This window comes from Tetrao urogallus (assembly GCF_951394365.1).
Source record: "Tetrao urogallus genome assembly, chromosome: 25".
Lineage (NCBI taxonomy): Eukaryota > Metazoa > Chordata > Aves > Galliformes > Phasianidae > Tetrao > Tetrao urogallus.
The window spans coordinates 3,631,696-3,649,916 of NC_136838.1; the positions used below are offsets into that span (position 1 = coordinate 3,631,696).

The window sequence follows — 18,221 nt, forward strand, 5'->3', positions numbered from 1 at the left end:
TCCCCCCCCCAGTCAAGGCCCAGCTGCAGGCGCCAGGCAGGGAGCCCTGTGCAGGGGGCCCTGGGGTGCAACCCCCCCCCTGCTGCAATTGGGATCCTTGGAACCCAGTCCTGCCCAAAGGGAAGGAGAGGCAGATAAGACCCCCTCCACCCCCAGCCCCATTCTTCCCCAGTGTCTTTGGGGCTGGGTTCCAGCAGCTACAGAGAGATCTTCTGGAGAGATCGGGGGGGGGGGGGGGGGGGGGGTGTCTTTGGGTGCTGGGGGCTGCAGCATGGCTGGGAAGGCAGGCAGATGGAGGGGGTCACAGCATCCCCCAAACTCTAGGTACGTTGCCATGGGCTCCATCCCCACCCAGCAGCCCAGGGAGGTGGGACCCACCCCAGGGCTGTGCCCCCCTGGACCCACAGCATCACAGATATGAACAGCCTGGAGATGAAGCAGTTACAGCATGGGGGGGGGGGGGAGGAAAGCCAGGTGCAGGTGATGGTGAAGCATTCCAACATAGAGCACAGTGCAGCAGGATGGCACAGGGTGAGCTGCCCGACAGCTACATCCAGAACGAGGGCAGCGGGGCTCTCTACCAGCGGGGATGGCTGCTGGGGGAGGTAAATGTCCAACACCTTCCTGCCTCCAGCCAGGACTCCCCCTTTCCATGGGGAAACCAGTGCAGACAGAACAAGGATGGAGACAGAGCAGAGCCCAGAGCAGCACCAGGAGATCCCCTGGGGTCCCACCCCCTGGGAGTCCATCCCGCTGTCCCCCCAGGGTGCTTTTGGGAGCTGCTATCAGCTGATGGAGTTGGCCAGCGGAAGAGTCTATGCTGCAAAGGTGATCCCACGGGCCCGGCTCTCCATGCCAGGAACCAGGGAGAGGGTGAGTCTGGGGGGACAGGACACTCCAGGGAGGGGAGCAACGCCCGCAGCCCTTCCTCCTTCTCTTGTCTTGGGTTGATCCCTTGCTTCCCATCCCCATCTCCCTGAGGGCAGCGTACAGGGAGGGGCTCTGGGCTCACCCCAATGCAGGTGGAGCACGAGTTGGAGCTGCACGGCCGCCTGTGCCACCGCCACATCGTCCGGCTGCACGGGCACTTCGGCACCCACAGCCACCTCTACCTGCTGCTGGAGCACTGCGGGCGCGGGGTGAGCGGGGTTGGCAGGGATGGGGGGCAGCAGCAGGGCCGTGCTGTGCTCTGAGCCCCCTCTCTGCCCCGTCCCAGTCCATTGCTGACATCCTGAGGGCTCGAGGAGCGCTGACAGAGCCAGAGGTGAGGTATTACTTGCAGCAGGTGATCGCCGGGCTGCGCTACCTCCACGGGCACGGCATCATGCACCGGGACATCAAGCCAAGTATGCAGGGCGTGCAAGGGGGGGGGAGTGGGAGAGCTGCGGCTGCATTCAGGCTGATGTCCCCCTGCAGGTAACCTGCTGGTGACCGAGGAGATGCAGGTGAAGATCGGGGACCTGGGGCTGGCACGGCAGGTGGCGGCAGGCGGGCGGCAGTGGGGGTGAGCGCAGCCACGGCTCCCATCCATGGGGGGAGCAGCACGGAGCTCACTCTGCCCTCCACGCAGGACGCTCTGCGGCACACCAGGATACCTGGCCCCGGAGGTGCTGGAGCGCAAGGGCCACGGGCTGCCCTCAGATGTGTGGGCGCTGGGCTGTGTCATGTAGGTGGTGGCCCAGCAGGGGGGGAGGGCAGGGGGTGCCCACGGCCCTGCTGAGCACCCAAACCCCCCCCAGGTACACGGTGCTGACGGGCAGCCCACCTTTTGAAGCAGCGGAGCGGCAGGAGCTGTACCAGCGCATCCGTGCAGTGCAGTATCCCCTGCCCAGCTGCCTCTCAGCCCGGGCCCGAGCTCTCCTCTCACAGCTGCTGGCCCCCCAGCCCCCGGCACGACCCAACCTGCAGGATGTGCTGGACCACAGCTTCTTCAGCCAGGTGTGGGGGGAGGTGGGAGCAGCCATGGGCACAGGGATGCACGGGGAATCACTGCCTGTCTCTGCACAGGGCTTCACACCGGCCACGCTGCCACCCCACGCCTGCCACACCGTGCCCATCTTCAGCCTGCTGTGGGGATGGCTGTGCCGTGAGCGCCGTGCTGCAGCCACCTCCAGCACCAGGAGGAGCAGCTTCCTCAGCCGGACCTGAACCACGCTGACACCCGCATGGGAAAATCTTTATTAGTGCTAGGAATCGTCTAAAATCCAGTCATTGGAACAAGCAGGGAGGGACGCGACCATTACAAACGGCACACACACACCGGTTTGCCCTTCAAGGTTGACAAAATGAAACAAGAAAACCCACAAACGGGATCTCTCTCCCCTGGTGGGGGGGCGGAGGGACAAGGTGCAGCTCCCAGGAGCCTGGTGCAAGACAGCACTGTGCCTTGGGGCCAGCCCTCCGAGCAGCACCTCTCACCGCACACATCAGCACGAGTAAGTGGAAGGAAGGACAAAGTTATATGGGAAAGAGGGAGGAAAGTGCACGTTTTCCCTGCCCGGTTCTCTCCTTTGAGAGAAAAGGGCAGAAGAAAACCCTGAAAGCTCAGTAAAACGTGACAGTTATAAACACTCACAGCGTCACATTGAGCACACCCAGCCCTGCGCTGCCAGCACCCGGGACAGACACTCACCTATGCCTAAAACAGAGGGTGGGGGGAAAGAAGGGTGCCTACCCGGCCCCAGCGAGGAGCACCGAGGAGCCGCATGGCTGCTCCGGGTCCCGTCCATGTGGCAGGGTGAGGGAGGACGGCAGCGGCCCTCGTCTCACTGGGACCGGGGCAGGAAGGTGGCAGCAGTGGTTTTGTCTGCACACAGTGCGTGCTTCTGATCAGCAGCTGGCCCAGCTTTCATCCCAGGGGGTGAAGCAGCTGGGTTGGAAGCTTGGGGACCAGAGGAGGAGCACAGGGAGCAGCCAGGGCCGGCAGCGTGAGCTCCAACAGCAGAGGAGCCGCAGGGCTCAACGCCTGGCTCTGAGCAACCTCACAGCTGGGGAGAGAGCAGGGAAAACCCCTCACCGCAGCAGGAGCAAACCACAGCCAGGGCCTCAGCTCTCCCAGCAGGGCGCCTACTTCCACCCCGTGCCATGCAGGCACTGCCATGGGCCTTGTCAGGGCCACGCTGCTCTCGAGGCCAGGCGAAGGGCTGCCTGCTGGCCCCCACAGCCCCGGCCGCTCCCAGGCCCTCCCCTGGCTCCAAGCCCACTGGATATTTTTATCCCAAGCATCTGTGCTGTTTGAAGCCTCCTGCTTTTTTTTTTTCCATGGCCCTCCCCTGTCCCACCCTGGCTTAGAGCAGACACCAACAGCAAGGCACCCTGCTGCTGTGACCTGAGCCCCGAGGGCAGCGGCTGCCCCTGGGTGACCCCAGACGTGGGGTCCTGGTCTCTGCCCCCCCCACACACCGCAGCCCCCCGAGCAGCAGCACTGCAGCGGCTCAGGACAGGACATTCTGGCAAACACGTTGGTTTTTAAGCACCGAGATCTTCCTATGTTTATTCCACGGCTGCCCAAAGATGGGGAGAGCGGGATTCCTAATAAAACTCCTCAGGCTGTTTTGTTTTGCGCTCAACAGTAAGGCTACTCTGGTCACAAAACAAGTCAAGCCCTACGGGAAGTCTCCTAACGAAGGGATTTGAAAACAATGGTTCAAGTTTGCTAAATTCTCACCCTCCTCCCCAGCTAACACTGAGACTACAGCTCACCCTCCTGCAGAAATCAGGTACAAAGTTCAGCTAACTTTTGTGGCCAGTGACAGCCCCAGCCCCTTTCTGGGGAGCCACAAAGGGGATTCAATTTCCTACACAGAGCCGTCACTGCAGAGCCCAGGACCCGGACCAAACCCAGCTCTGAGTGCCCAGATGGGCTCAGAGGAGGATCCTGGAGGAGCAGCTCCAATGGGGCGGGCCCAGGATGTGCTGAAGTACTGGGCATTGCTGGGCCTGAGAGGACTGGTGAGTAGGCAAAGGAGCTGGCTTGACTCAAACGGGCTGGAGCAGCTTCTTAGCAGGCTGAAGGCAGCGAGTTGCTCTCTACCTTCAGTCCTTTGCTGGCCAGGAAGGCATCCTGCTTGGGCTCACGGCCCAAGAACTTCCTCAGCATGTCAGAAGCATCCAGAGACCCTCCAGGGTGCAGGATACAATTCCTATAATCCATGCCCACCTGCAAGGAGAGAGATGGGAGTGCGTGCAGGGCACCCGCTCCCTGCTGACCTCGCTGCAGTGCCTCCTACCACCTCCTTCCCCCGGGGAAGGCAGCCCCTCAGTCTGGCCATGCAGGACATCCTCCCTACCTTGCAGTTCATGATCCCCTCCTGCTTGAAGCGTGTGTGGAACATGTCCATGGAGTACACTTCGCTCCAGAGGTACCCGTAGTACTGGGCATCGTAGCCTCCAGCCAAGTGGCCAAACGTAGCCGGCATGTTTGTACCTTCACAGCAAAGGAAGGGAAGGGTTAAACTGGAAAGGCTGCAGGAACTGGTCGTGGAAAAAGCCCTCCGTGCTGTAAATGTGTCAGAGCAGGCGCTGTGTCAGCCTGTTCACAATCGCAGGGGAAACAGGGATGGAATTTCCCATTATTTTTGGTATGGTTTCTGCCCTGCTCCTCTTCCTGGAGTCAGTGGAAACCGTCCCCTCCAAGCCAGCCTGAAGCCCCATCCCAGAAAGGGACCTGCAGAACCAAACCCACAGAAACAGCACAGAGGCCCCCAGCACGAGCCCCGCATACCTGGGGTAGCAGGGACACCCAGCACCTCCTCACAGAGCTGTGCAAACACTTCCACAGGGTCAGCCTTCGTCTGGGTGTGCAGCGCCTGGTCCACCTTGGCCAGGACGATCTGACGCAAGTTGAACAGCCCTGTTCCCGGGGGGGGAGGAGGAGAACTGAGGCCTGGGGGCTCCCACAACTCTCCCCACAGATGTGGGTCCTTCCTGCCAGGCCTCTCAGTCCCAACAGGCAACGAGACAAAGCCTTTCATCTGACCATCCTGACCAGCCAGGTCATCAACGGTCCCCTTCCCTGCCCCACATGCAGCAGCTGACATCCCAGCAAGGCTCTGTCCTCACTGGGAACAGCACACAACCCTCTGTTCCTAACCCCCACGTCCCTCTTCAGCACCTACCCGTGTTTGCTTGCCGGGATTTAATGAGCTTCTCCAGCAGTTCATCAGGAATGGGGCTTCCTGTTTTGTAATGCCTGGACATGCGCAGCAAAGGCTCCTTCTCCCACACCCAATTCTCCAGCATCTGTGATGGTGCCTCAACAAAATCCCTTTCCACGTGTGTCCCACTGAACATGGCAAACTCCGCCTAGGAGACGCATCCAGACGGTCAACCACATCTCCAAGTGGGGCATAACCCAACTTGAGAGCACAAAGTGGGGAAAGGTAACAAACCACCCCTCTGCCAAGCCAGCCAGACCTCACCTGAGAGCACAGCTGGTGCATGACGTGCCCAAATTCGTGGAAATAGGTCTCCACTTCATCGTGCTGCAGCAAGGAGGGCGCATCCGGTGTGGGCTTGGTGAAATTGGCCACCATGGCAGCCACCGAGATCTGCCGGCTGGAGTCTGGCAGGAGGCAGCCTGGCTGCAGGCCGAAGCAGGCTGCGTGCCCATACTTCCCTTCCCTGGGTGAGGAAGAGGAGTTTGCTGTCTGATGCTCCCAGCCACGAGCCATCAAACAGGGCACTGAGTTTTGCTCAGCAGCCCCGGCGATGCTGCAGCTCACACAGAGCCAGTACCCCCAGGACACCCCCAGCCCCCCTCTGCCACAGCCACGTGCTGGGGAGAGGGATGTCTCTCCTCCTCAGGCACACAGCACTCTGCTCCCACTGCCCCTCATCCCTCAATTTGATTTGCCCCGAGCCTCACCGTGGGTACAGATCCAGGTAGAACTTGCCGATGGTCTCCCCGGAGGAGGTGTCCTTCACCGTGTAGAGCTGGACGTCCTCGTGCCACACCTGAGCCTTCTCTTCTAGATGGAAAGTGAGCCCCAGCAGCTCCTGGTAAATGGCCAGCAGGCCCGTGGTGACCACCTGCATGGGGAAGTACTCCTTCAGCAGGTTCTGGTCCACGCTGTACTTGGTTTCCTCCACCTGATTCATGTAGTAGCGCATGTCCCAGGCGTTGATGCGGTTGTCGAACTCCAGGCCTCGCTTCTCACATTCTTTCTTTTTCAGGTCCAGGATCACTGCCCGTTCCTTCTCCCCAAGGGGTTTCAGCTTCTGGGCCAGCTCATCTGGGAAAGCACAGGAGGCAGCGTTGGTGAGAGCAGCACTCGGCCCAGCAGTGCCCCTGTTCCCCCCTCCACCACACACAGCCATACCCAAGAAAGTAGCCACTGTCTTGCTGCTTTTAGCCATGTTCATCTCCAGCACAAAATCAGCATGAGTGCTGAAGCCCAGCAGGCTGGCTTTCTGAGCCCGCAAGTCCACCAGCTCCTTGAGGATCAAGCAGTTCTCCTGCAATGCAAAGGCACACAGCTCAGCACAAAGCAGGTACACAAGAAAGGAAGCACGAGCTGCCCATGTCCTAACTGGCATTTGCTCCTCCTGGCCAGCAGTGAGGCCACCTACCTCTTTGCACCTCGAGTTGAACATCTCCTCCACCTTCCTCCTTGTCTCAGGCACGTAGCACTTCTTCAAGAGAGGGAAATAGTGGGGGTATTTCAGGGTGACTTTCAGCTTGCCGTCCTCTGTCTTCTCCAGAGAGTTCAAGAAGTCCTCAGGGAGCCCCCCTGAGAAAAGAGCAGGCAAATGACAAAGAGCCCACATCTTTCCCCCAAAATATCAGGTCTGTGCACAGAAACAAGCTTTTGCTCCTTCCCCAGAGCAATCCCAGTGCTCACATTCCTGCAAATGGCTGGGCTGTGCTACTAGAGCACAAAAACACTTCTTGCTCACACAGAAAAAAGGCAGACCACCCTTTTTTAACTCTGTACCTGGCCCACCACCACAGCATGCAGAGAACTGGCAAGCACAAGCAGTCCATACCTAGTTCCTCCCTCGAGAAGGGCAAAAAGGTGGTGTCCTCGTTCAGGTTCTTGTTGAAGTCTATGCAAAGGACACTCAGCTTTTTCTTAATAGCTTTGATTTTCTTTAAAATAGAGAGGCAGACAGGAAGAAGTCAGTCCAAACGGGAAAGTCAAACAGCACCCCTCAAACCTCCAGCCAGCAGCCTGCCTGCTGAGTCGCCCGGTGGTTTGCAGTTGGCTTTTATTCAAACACAACGCTGCAGAATTAATTGTGTGCAGGCACTGAGCTCTCAGCCTGGAACAGGCTCCCTTTGATCACACCTGGTAGGCAGCAGCCACCTCAGCAAGGTCCCCACTGCCTCCCGCAGGCTCAAGAGCTGCAGGTGTTGAAGCAGCTGCCTCCCCTGCCCTTATTTCATCTCACCTTCTCTTGTATTTTTAACCTTGATTCAGGCTCCTTCACTGAGCCGTTGGCTCGTGGTGAGAGGGAGACCCTGAGCAGCTCATCCCTCAGTCTGCCCACCTCAGCCTCCCCTCCCTACCACCCCACAAGGCCTCCTCTGCAGTTCTATGCTCTCACCTCCTGCGTTTCCTCAGGCAGATGGAGACCGTTTCTTTTGCCCAATTTGATCAGCCTCTCCAGGTACCTCTTTGCTTCAGGCTTCAGCGAGGCACTCTCTGCTTTCTCCTGTATAAAACAAAGCCCATGAGCACAGGGAGCCAAGGGATCAGGCATCCTCACACGCTGCTGCAGGAAGTTGGTCCTGAGACCTGTTGGCAACTGTAACACTAGTGACACAGAAGAATTACCCAGGCCTTTTTCCACAAGGGAGGCAAGCATACCAACGCTTTTTATTTTTACTTTTTTAACCACAAGGATAACCAAGGCCCTGGGTTTGTGTCACAGCCCTCAAATTTCAATGCCTCAGGTCACTCTAGCACCTAGACCATACAACTACTCAGCTCCAGACCCAGCATCACTTGCTTCTAAGGCCTGGGACAAGGGAAGAAAGTTTGCTGTCGTTCCAGGAAGTTTCAGTTCCCCACTCAGAGGCACGTACCTGGAGCCAGACAATCCTCTGGTACACATCCTGCCTCATGCTCATCTCCACATCGAACTCTGAGAGCTTCTTGTCAGCTTCAGTGCTTGCTGCACGGATGTCTTTGCAAGGAGAGACGTGCTGGGGGAAGTCCAGCATGTTCCGACGGACTGCAAAGACAGCAGAGAGATCACAAAAAAGACAACAGCTTCGTGTCCCAGAGCTGCTCACGAGCAGGAGTGCAGACAGCAAGTCTGTGTGAACTGGGAGCCAGTCTGACAGCCCTGGAGCCTGACCCAGCTGCCCACACACAGGGAGAGCAAGGCAAGCTGCTGCCCTCAGACAAATCTGGAGTGACCCCATGCTCGCTGCCACGCCTGCTAACCAGATCCGTCCACTGATTTCTCCCTACACTCAGGCCTTCTCACAAAACTTGCATGAATTTCCCAACTATTTTGCCAGGCTTAGCTGGTATCAACAGAATGACAGCTGGCAGACACGCAGGCAGCATGGCTGCATGCCTCCTTCCACAATGGAACCAGGCCATCAGTGACACACCTTTGTTGCAGATGCTTCCTGAATGCTGCAATGCTCCAGGTGTGCTCTCACCTGACTCATCTCCATTTTAGAAATGAATGTACAGAAAACATTCCCTGCTACCACCAGATAACACCACGCCATCACATCACGTTACTTTGCAGAACCCCTAAAATGACAGCAATGTTCAAACAGACACACACAGATATCCATCCACTGCCCTGGAGAAGAAACCAAAAATGACAACGACCTAAGGATTTCTGAGACTTCTGTCAATGCACCCTTTGTTCCCACTGATGCATCTTGACATGTAAAATCAGCAGGCAACCTTGAAAACGAGCTGCTCCTCCCGCAGACCTTCCTGCTGCCAAAACACTATTCTCATTTTAGACTCAGGTTTCCGTTCCAAGTCTACTCTTTGCTTTGTACTTGTACCTGGCTGTGTAAACATTAACTAGAAAAGCACACACATCACAGAGCGGGTCAAGGGAAGGCAAAAGGAGATGACAGAACCAAAACAAGGTGCAAAAAACACACATATTAAGATGTAGATTTCCTGACAGCGAGCGCTCCCACTTCACACGCATACCTGTATATTCCACTTCCACATCCGCCAGCGCTTTCAGGGTGTTCTCATAGGACACCTCGCCCTGCTCCTGGGAGCCCACACGGTCGTACACCAGCTTGGTCCTCTCGGTGAGCTCAGCAGCCATGCGTTCGATCTGCTCAGCACTCAGATCCCAGCGCAGCTGGTTGGCTGGCGGGCGGGGGGACTGACTGTCCACCACGTTACCTGGGGGAACGGGAAGGAAACCATATGCGAGCCGGGAGGAAAATTCAGCTGCACATCCCGAGCTCCGTAAGAACACCCCGTAGGGGCCCTGCACACAGGTTGGCACGGAGGGCAAAACAGCGGTGCAGGGGGCTGGAACACCGTGCCCTCAACCAAAGGGGCTGTCCAAGGGCGGGGGTCCCCTCGGGCCCTATGGGGCTGCTCTGTCTCCCCTCCCCCCCCCGGGCCGTGCCCTGTGCCCCCAGCCCCCGGGTCTCACCCCCTCCCAAGGCTTCCTCCTCCACCCTCCATCCTCCCCCCACTGCTCGCCGCAGTCCTGCCCCCCCCGAGCCGCTACCTGTAGGAGGAGCCATGCCGGCCGGCCGGGGGGCCCCGCTGCTGCTGACGAGGCCGCGAGGAAACCGCGCCGGCCCCGCGCACCGAGCATGTGCCTGAGCAGCGAGACGGGCGGCCAGAGCGGCCGCGCTGAGGGATTGTGGGAGCGGGGAGGACCGGGCCGCTCTCTAAGTCCCTTCAGCCCGGCCCGGTGCAGCAGGAGCGGCCCGATCACCATCCCCGCAACGCCCACGGCCCTGAGCGCCATCGCACCGCCGGCAGCAGAGCAACCGGCCCGGCTGGGCCGCCCGCCCGTTCCTATAGCGACACACCCCCGATCGTCTCTATGGTTAACGAGGAGGAGCCGCAGCCGCGCTTCCGGCCTCCAGCCGTCACCTAAGAGAGCACGCAATGCGCATGCGTCGAGCTCTCCGCCCCTCCCCGTGGCTCTGTCATGGCGGATGAGGGCGGAGCCTCGCTGCTGCGCACGCGTTTTGAGCGCTCCACGCGACGCGCATGCGCAGTATCATTCCGACAGCACGCGTGCGCGTGGGGTGGGAGCGGCGCATGCGCAGTGCCGCGCCCGCCCTGGCCGTGGGGAGCGTCGCGGTGCCCGGTGAGCGGGGCGGGGCGGGGCGGAGCGGCGGTGGCGGCGGGGCGGGGGACGGCGGCGGCGGGAAGCCGGGCTACGCTGCACCGCGCTGCTGGGCGACCGAGGCCTGGCTCCGGGCCGGGCGGTTTCATTTCGTTCTGGGGTCTGACGTGGGCCGTGCCGTGTCCCGGGGCCTGCGCTGGGGATCCAGAGCTGTGCGGGCCTCGAGCTGAGGGCACGTTGGGTCGGCGTGGCTCGGGGCCGCACGCTCGTAGCCACTACAGACGGACAGACAGACGGACACACCGCTGCTGGGCCGGCCCAGAAGCCCCCGGGGCCTGACAGAGAGCCGGGCCGGACAGCGGGGTTTCCTTTAGCAGAGGTTGCATTTAAACAGTTGGGTTCTCAATTCACGAGCCCTGCGCGGCTTTCTGCGCTCCCGTCTCCGTGCTGGGAGCTGCGTTGATTCCCTGCAGGGCAATGAGGCCGTTTGCGTCTTGCGAATCTGGTGGGGATCCGTGCAGAGCTCCAGGCTCGGCTCACCGTTTCCCCGTGCTGTCCCCTTGTCTTTGTCTCACACCCGCGTTGGCTCAGGAAGAGGAGAGCTGCGGTGTTCTTAGTGCTGATCTCCTCGGGGCTGGGTCTTTTTGATCCATTTCTGGGGGCTGTGTGTCCCTAACGCCTTTCGTGTGGTTCCCTTGGCAGTGGTGTGTGGGGCAGGCCAGTGCCGTGCAGAGGCGAATTGAGGGCTGGGAGGTCAGCTGAGTATTTGTAGAGTAAAGGGATTAATGAAGGCTCTGCAGGCCTTGCTCCATCCTGAAGGATTCCCTCATCCCTTTCGTATAGGGAGAGAACAGCAGAAGAGACCTTTGACTTCCAGCCCTTCAGGTCATGTAACTTCTTTCTCTACAGATACTATAATATATTTTTTTTAAGTTAGAAGAAGTCCAAACAGCACAGCCTCCCACAATGGCAGACCAGAAGCGCCTTGCGTACTCCATCATCCAGTTCTTACATGACCAGCTACAGAACGGGGGTCTTTCTCCAGATGCTCAGGAGAGTTTGGAAGGTAGGTGGCCATTCTCTGATATGTGTGTGGATCTGTCAGCCCAGCTCGTGGAGCAATTTGGACGTTTGGTTGCCGTCCTCTGCCTCGTAACTTGCCTGGGCTGTTTCTAACATCCAAGATTTGAATGAGTTTTTCTCCTTAGGCAGATAGCAGGCAATTAGAGATGCTGATTGCTTATCTGATTTCTTGCTCCCTCTTTCAAAACTAGATTAGCTTGAGGAACGGATATGCCTGGGATCAAAAGCCTCCCTGACCCTGGGTTTGAGATCTAAAACTTTTTTATCTTCAATGAGGTTGAGTGGAGGGTTTGGTAACAGCGCAGAACAAGAACTCTGTGGCAGTACGGAAATGATTCATATTGCAGAAGTGCTTTTCCAGGTCTGCTCTCAAAGTGCTTTTCCACATCACACCGTGAAGCATTCAGACAGGGGGCTTCCCTGTCACGAGAGCACGCTGATCTTAAAAGATCTGCCTAAGGAGCTTATGCCTTAGTGTTTGGCCTGTGTGGTGGAAGGGGGAGCGCAGGCATTGCCTGCAGAGCGTGGTGCTTGGTTGCTTGTTTCCTGTGTTGCCTCAAACGTGCTGCTGTCTCTTGGCTCTGAGCTTTGGGAGTGCTAATAAAGCCCTTGTTCTGTTAGCATCCACCTGCTCTGAAGTTACCTGAGGGGATGGGAATTGTCAGTGATGCTTCCTGGGAGCTGCTTTGCCCAGCTCTGAGGGTTTGGTAAAATATGCTGGGGTGTTTTTCTGGCGTGTTCAACTGTAAGAAATTCGGGTGTTGTGGAAGAGAGCTAAGTAATTAGAATGGGGAGAGCTAACGACCTGATTCGTTACGCCCAGTGGCAATCCAGTGCCTGGAGACAGCTTTTGGAGTCTCCCTGGAAGACCAAGGCCTCGCTGTGTCACAAACTCTCCCTGAAATATTTGAAGCTGCTGCAGGAAAGGTGAGCAAATATTCAAAATATGTGCTGAGTTTCGATGTGAGCAGCCAAAGCAATGAGCTTTGCTTGGTTTCTGCCCCCCTGGAGGCGTGTGGGAGTGAAATGTTTTGGGCTCGATGTGCTTGGGAAGGGGGAGGTGTGGAACTTCTCTGTGGGAGTCCTGATCTCAGCACAGCCTTCTCCCTTTCCTTGTAAGGAGCCTGAACACATGAGAGCAAACTCGGAGCCTGTCACCCCCTCTGAAGATGACGTAGCTGAAGCTGAAAGGCTCAAGACCGAAGGTAGCTTCCCCTGGAGCTGGGGTTTGATGAGGTTTAAATGATGTTGGGGTGGAAGGCTCAGCTCACTCAGCACCTGGGGAGCGCATGGATGGGATCAGCCCTTTGTTTCTGCTTGTTCCTCTGCTCGTGTGGAGGTTGGTGTTATTTAGCTGCCACAGAACCTACGTAGACAGCTGGGTCAGCGTTTTCTTTTGCATTCTGAAGGCCCGTGCTGTGTAAATGTGGCATCTTTCCTGCTGGGCTCTCCTCTGTGTGCTGCCTTTTCTCTGCCATGCAAGACAGCGTGAGCAGTGCTGACGTACAGCAGGGAGCTTTCAGTAAGCCAGTGCACTGCGTTGATGTCCAGAGCACAGAGTGACTCTGGGGAGGCCTCTGCTGTGTCTGAGATGGGAAAGCAGCTGAGGGAGCCTGCAGGATCTGAAAGGCTGACAAGTAACCTGAAATTGCCAAGATAAGGATCTCTTGCTGCACTGCTGAACTTGCCTCACGCTTGCACGCAGTTTGACAGATCAGCAAGAGATGCAAGCTCTTGGCTTCTCTTTTGTTCTGTTTTCTTATGAAGAGCAGAGATCCGGGCTCGTTGCTTTTGTTTGCCTGCATTTTTAACTTACTCAGCCTTTTCTCCATTTCTTTAGGGAATGAACAGATGAAGGCAGAGAACTTTGAAGCTGCTGTGTCTTTCTACGGAAAAGCAATTGAGTTAAATCCATCCAACGCTGTGTATTTTTGCAACAGGTACTGGTTGTCTCTGGCCTTGCACACCTGCGGCCCTTATTTTTTGGCCCTTATTTCTTACACCTCAAGCTCCTGCTCGCTCAAAATCCCCTTTCCAAAGTTCTGTAGGCTGCTTGTTCTGTTGCTGTTTGTGGTGGTTTTGCTTCTGGTTTTTCCTTAGCTCGGTGACACGCTCTCCTGTGCCTCTAGCCAGCTCTGTGCCCTGGCATCACTCAGTAGGTGTGGAAACAAACCCTTTGGCATTTTAAGAGAGATGAGGGTACCAAGGAGCGCTGTCTGCTTTCATGCAATTAACTCCTTCAGTAAGACAAGGGCTGGGATTTGAGAGGCAAAAACAGAGCAGTGCAGTGAGACCAGCTGAAGGCTTGCTGTGAGCATGTGGAGAGCACAGGAAAACAGGAGCAGCAGTCCTTGTGACTGAGATATGGGGGTGAAGGGGAGATGAGGCCGAGCCAGCGATGGGATCCTTTCCTGCTTCCTTCCTCTTGGAATGTCTGTAAGGAGGGGGGAGAGCTCAGGTTTGTTTGCAGCAGGAGCAGAATGTGAGGCTGAGGGTTTGGATAGCGAGCTGCTCACGTAGGAACGGTCTGGATTTGGGTCAAGTTCACACTTTGACTTTCCCTTTAGAACAGGAGGCTGCAGAGAGGGAGCAGAGGTGACCTTGATCAGCATGTTCAAGCTGATAAGTGGTTTTGCACATCTTTCTTCTTCTCTCCAGAGCTGCTGCATACAGTAAATTAGGAAATTATGCTGGAGCAGTCAGAGACTGTGAAAGAGCAATCGGCATCGATCCAAACTACAGCAAAGCTTACGGCAGAATGGGGTAAGTGAGAGAAGGGGGTTTTGTGCCAGAACTTCAGTCTCCGAGTGCTTGGTGGCAATTACACTATCAGCAGTGTTCTGCCCTGCAGTGCCATGTAAAAATACCTGGTGTTTCACCTCTGCTGGGGTGGAGGAAGGCTGCGAGTCCTTACCTCCCTCTGTAACTTTCTTTTATTTCCACTTCAACAGCTTGGCTCTCTCCAGTTTAAATAAACACACGGAAGCTGTTGTCTATTACAAAAAAGCCCTGGAGCTTGATCCAGACAACGACACCTACAAATCCAACCTTAAAATAGCTGAACAGAAAATGAAAGAGACTCCTAGTCCGGTAAGTTCAGAAAGCAACACTGAAGCGGAGATGAGATGAAATGGAGGCTTCTTTCCTGCGCTGCTGCAGGTGCTTGGTTGTGTTTAGAATACAAATCTTGCGTGCAGATGGAGGGGAGATGGTTAACAAGTGCTGCTGCTGTGAACCCTTCCTCTAAAACCCAGGGAGAGCGATTTCAGCGCTCTGCAGGAGCGCAGTCGCCTCGGGCTGGGAAGCAAGGCTGATCAGAAGGAGCTTTTTGAAACACTGTTTGAGTGTTTTGAAGGGGATTTTGGTTTTCTAGAGGCTTCTGTAGCACAGAGGTGAGCAGGTGGGTGTGTTTGAGTGGCGGGTTGCTGGTTTGGGGCAGTGCACGGCTGGCAGGGCTGGGCGAGAGCTGCTCAGTGATGCATTGTGGTGCCATCGTCGCTATCAGCATTCGCCCTTTGCCTCCCTGAGCAGCTCGTCCCCAGCCTGCCCTTTGTCATGCTTTAAAGACCAGGTTCTGATAACGCTGGGAGGGTTGAAGTAGCAGGGTTGAAGTAGCATTCATTGCTGTTTGTTGCATCAGGAAGTGAGAGGATGTCAGCACCCACGTGCTGTGTCTTTATTGTTGCAGACCGGAGGTCCTGGAGGATTCGATTTAGCTGGCTTGCTGAACAACCCTGGCTTCATGAGTATGGTAAATGTGGGCCCAGGTCGCAGCCAGGCTGTGCGTTTATCCTTTCAGGGTGAAATGTTTCGGGACGTGGGGAGTTTTGGTGTCTCGTGAGCAGCTCGGTTGTCATTCCTTTGTTTCGGTGCCGCTGTGAGGAAGCTGTGCTTGTATTTTTCACCCGAGTCAAATAAAGAGCCAGTGATTTATTCACAGGCTGCTCTTTGGGACGTGCTGGGTGTGGAAAGGGTGCCTGTTCTGCGTTACCAGCCTTGTCCTGTGTGTTGCACTGTGCTTCTCTTTGCTATTTTTGTCCTATTGATCTGCTTCCAAGTATTTCTGCCTTCGCTTTGTTCGTAGTTGAATGGCACAACATCTGCATATCTACCCAGGCATTTCTGACTAAATAGGGTGTCCTTTTTTTTTCCCCCTCTTTAAATAGGCGTCTAACCTAATGAACAATCCACAAGTACAACAGCTGTAAGTTTGATCCCATGTTCTCTTTCCTCTTTGAGTCGCTCCTTTGAGGCTGTGGTGGTGGGAGGGGGGGGGTGCTGGAACCAGGAATGTGGAAGGCAGCCCTTAAAGCAGCCCCATCTCCTGAGCCACGGTGCGTTTTGAGTGCTCTGGACTGTGCTGAAGAGGGGCTTCAATAGGAGGCAGGATAGATTGTGGCACTGGAGCTGCCTTTGGGAAGCTGGGGACAGTTTGGCTCTGCTGCGCCGTGTCTGTGTGATGTGGAGACAAGATTTCACATCTCACTCTCCGTTAGAAAGAATATTTTTGATTCTTTGTACTGCAGAGTTATGAGGATCGATTCACAACCTGCCAGATGCTTAGACAGGGTAAGGCCACAGAGCACATAAAGCAGGTACCTCTGCAGTCTGTCCCTTCAGAGCTCAGGCAGGCAGTGAGCTGGAGCCCTTCTGGAGCTCATCCTCTACTTGCTGTATGAAGCAGCCCAGCTGCAGGGCTGAACATCTGCCTCCATGTCCATTTGCTTCTGCCTGCTCCTCGCACTTCTGTTGTCAGCTGAGGCTCTGTGCCAGGTGCAGCCTGAGGACTTGGAGGGAAAGGGGCTTTGCAGACCCAATGCATTCAGCGCTGATAACCAAGAATCCTGTCAGTAAATCTCATTGGTGCAGAGCTGTCAAATACCTGGTGTGAGGAGGGGCAGTGTTGTAATTAAGCCTAACACCAAGCTTGCCCACGGAGGGAGGAATATTTGTCAGTACAGAAACTGAAGCTGTTATAAATATTTCTACAGATGGTGCAGCTTCAGGATACAATGGCTCTTCTTTTCCCCTCCTAGTGTAAAACAAAACAGATTTTGTTGTGTTTTTCTGCTCTGAGCAATGACTCTTCTTTCCACAGCATGTCTGGGATGATTTCTGGTGGCCATAACCCCATGGGAGCAGCAGGCACCAGCCCCTCCACCAATGATCTTGCCAGCCTCATACAAGCGTGAGTAGGGAGCTGGTTCTTCTCCACGGCCTTAATCTGCAAACAGACTTCAGATTTTCTGACCAAAAGTGAAAACTTCAGTTGAGGGTTGAGTAAAGTTGCACTGTAACGTGAACTTGTCAGAGCAGAGCTCTGGCAATCACCTGGGAAGGATTGCATTGCACTGGTCGTGTCAGTGTGTGAGAACACAGTAACAGTAGCTTGTTCTCCTGCAGGGGCCAGCAGTTTGCTCAGCAGATGCAGCAGCAGAATCCTGAATTAATAGAGCAGCTACGAAGCCAGATCAGGAGTCGAACTCCAAGTGCCAGCAATGAAGATCAGCAGGAATGAGGCTGACAGGTGAGGCCGTGGCCAGCTGAGAGGGGAGCATTTCGGTGTCCTGCTGCAATATCTGCCTTGTGCCTTCACCAAGCAGCTCAGGTCTCCTCCCCTCTGTGCAGACTGAGCTCTCTGCTGGTGCTGTGCCTTGGGGAGATGCAAGGCTCAGCTCTGCAGAGCGGTGAACAAATTCCCTCACGCGTTGTGGCTGGCGAATGAGTTTCCTTATGTGACGTTGGCACTTGTGAAAAGGATGCTGTCTTTTCTCAGAAATTGAATTTGCAAATGTCTTTGTCTTCCTGTCTCTGCAGCGCAGTCCGTGGGAACTCTGTTCATTGCTTTAAAAACTGGAAGCCATGTGCGTGTTGCCATTTCTTGAATTGGAAGTGTCCAAGAGGGGGGGAAAAAAAAAGAGAGAGGATAAAAAAAAACAAACCCAAAATACTTTATACGACCTGCATGTTAAAGACAGATTCACACTTTCTTTCCCCGGTCTTCGTCCTGCTCCTCCCCCTCCACCTTTCCATTAGTTTTCCTCTGGAAGATCCAGCAAACACAAACCAGCACCAACAGTCTTTCTATAGAAACTCCGAAATGAACGACGCTGTTACATTTCTATGTTCTTTGCTACGTGGGAATTTTTTAACCCGTTTTTGAAGAAGGATGCACTCTTCACTACAGGATTTCTTCACTTTCCTGCCCACACCCCACTTCAGAGAAGTGTTGGAGTCCCACCCCCACCCTGATGCCCATTAATCTTCTCGCCAGTTACAAGACGGTGATGTTTGAGCGCCCTGGAGATCGCTGGATCTTCCTGCCTCCAGGATCAGGGTTTCTGTTGATTAGATTCACCATGTTTCTCATTCAGGTCTGTAGCAACGTTGCCGGTGTTGTTAATACAAAGGATTTGGTGACTGCCTCTCTAAGGTTAGTGTCGATGTGTCGGGGGGCTGGGACTGATCAGGTAGAACATGCTCATCTGTGACTCCTTTAGGGCGTTTCCAGATACGCTGCTTGGGCTCCATCCCCAGTCCTGACAAAACTCGTCTAGTGTTTAGTAATTATTGTTGGAATGAGCCAATCTGTGAACTAGTCAGGTGGACAGTGAGAAAGATACGATGTTTTTGGTGTTTAAAAGGTTTCTCTTTGTTTTTTAATTTGTCTTTTATGCATGTAAGTAATCAACCCAGTTGACCGTACTGATAATAGGAGTAGAGAGGGGGCTTGAGCAGCAGGCAGAAGGAATAAAAATGCTCCTTGGATAGAAAGGTATTGAGGGGCTGCTGGTTCAATGTGGGAGGAGGGAGAAGGTCCTTGCTGCTGGGTGCCTGCAGCTTCCTACCCTCCAGAGCTGCCTGTGTCGTTCCTGGGTGCATGGGAAGCT

General features: G+C 55.5%; 2 protein-coding genes across 2 annotated transcripts; one reads left to right on the plus strand and one right to left on the minus strand.

Moving 5' to 3' along the window:
• Positions 1–4,000: 4,000 nt before the first annotated feature.
• THOP1 (thimet oligopeptidase 1) lies at positions 4,001–9,765 on the minus strand (the record flags this gene model as incomplete). The annotated part of the gene is given in 14 exon segments (XM_079546920.1): positions 4,001–4,159; positions 4,290–4,426; positions 4,724–4,852; positions 5,118–5,304; positions 5,421–5,622; positions 5,867–6,233; positions 6,321–6,456; positions 6,571–6,731; positions 6,988–7,090; positions 7,549–7,656; positions 8,030–8,178; positions 9,135–9,338; positions 9,676–9,727; positions 9,730–9,765. Coding segments are annotated over 14 exon segments (2,130 nt in total).
• A 455-nt stretch (positions 9,766–10,220) lies between these two features.
• SGTA (small glutamine rich tetratricopeptide repeat co-chaperone alpha) lies at positions 10,221–16,849 on the plus strand (the record flags this gene model as incomplete). The annotated part of the gene is made up of 11 exons (XM_079546828.1): positions 10,221–10,269; positions 11,182–11,314; positions 12,155–12,258; positions 12,452–12,536; positions 13,172–13,271; positions 13,990–14,094; positions 14,283–14,421; positions 15,020–15,082; positions 15,498–15,535; positions 16,430–16,519; positions 16,735–16,849. The coding sequence occupies exons 2-11, from the start codon at positions 11,215–11,217 to the stop codon at positions 16,847–16,849; spliced, it is 939 nt and encodes a 312-aa protein (XP_079402954.1). The 5' UTR covers positions 10,221–10,269; positions 11,182–11,214.
• Between the last annotated feature and the right edge of the window lie 1,372 nt (positions 16,850–18,221).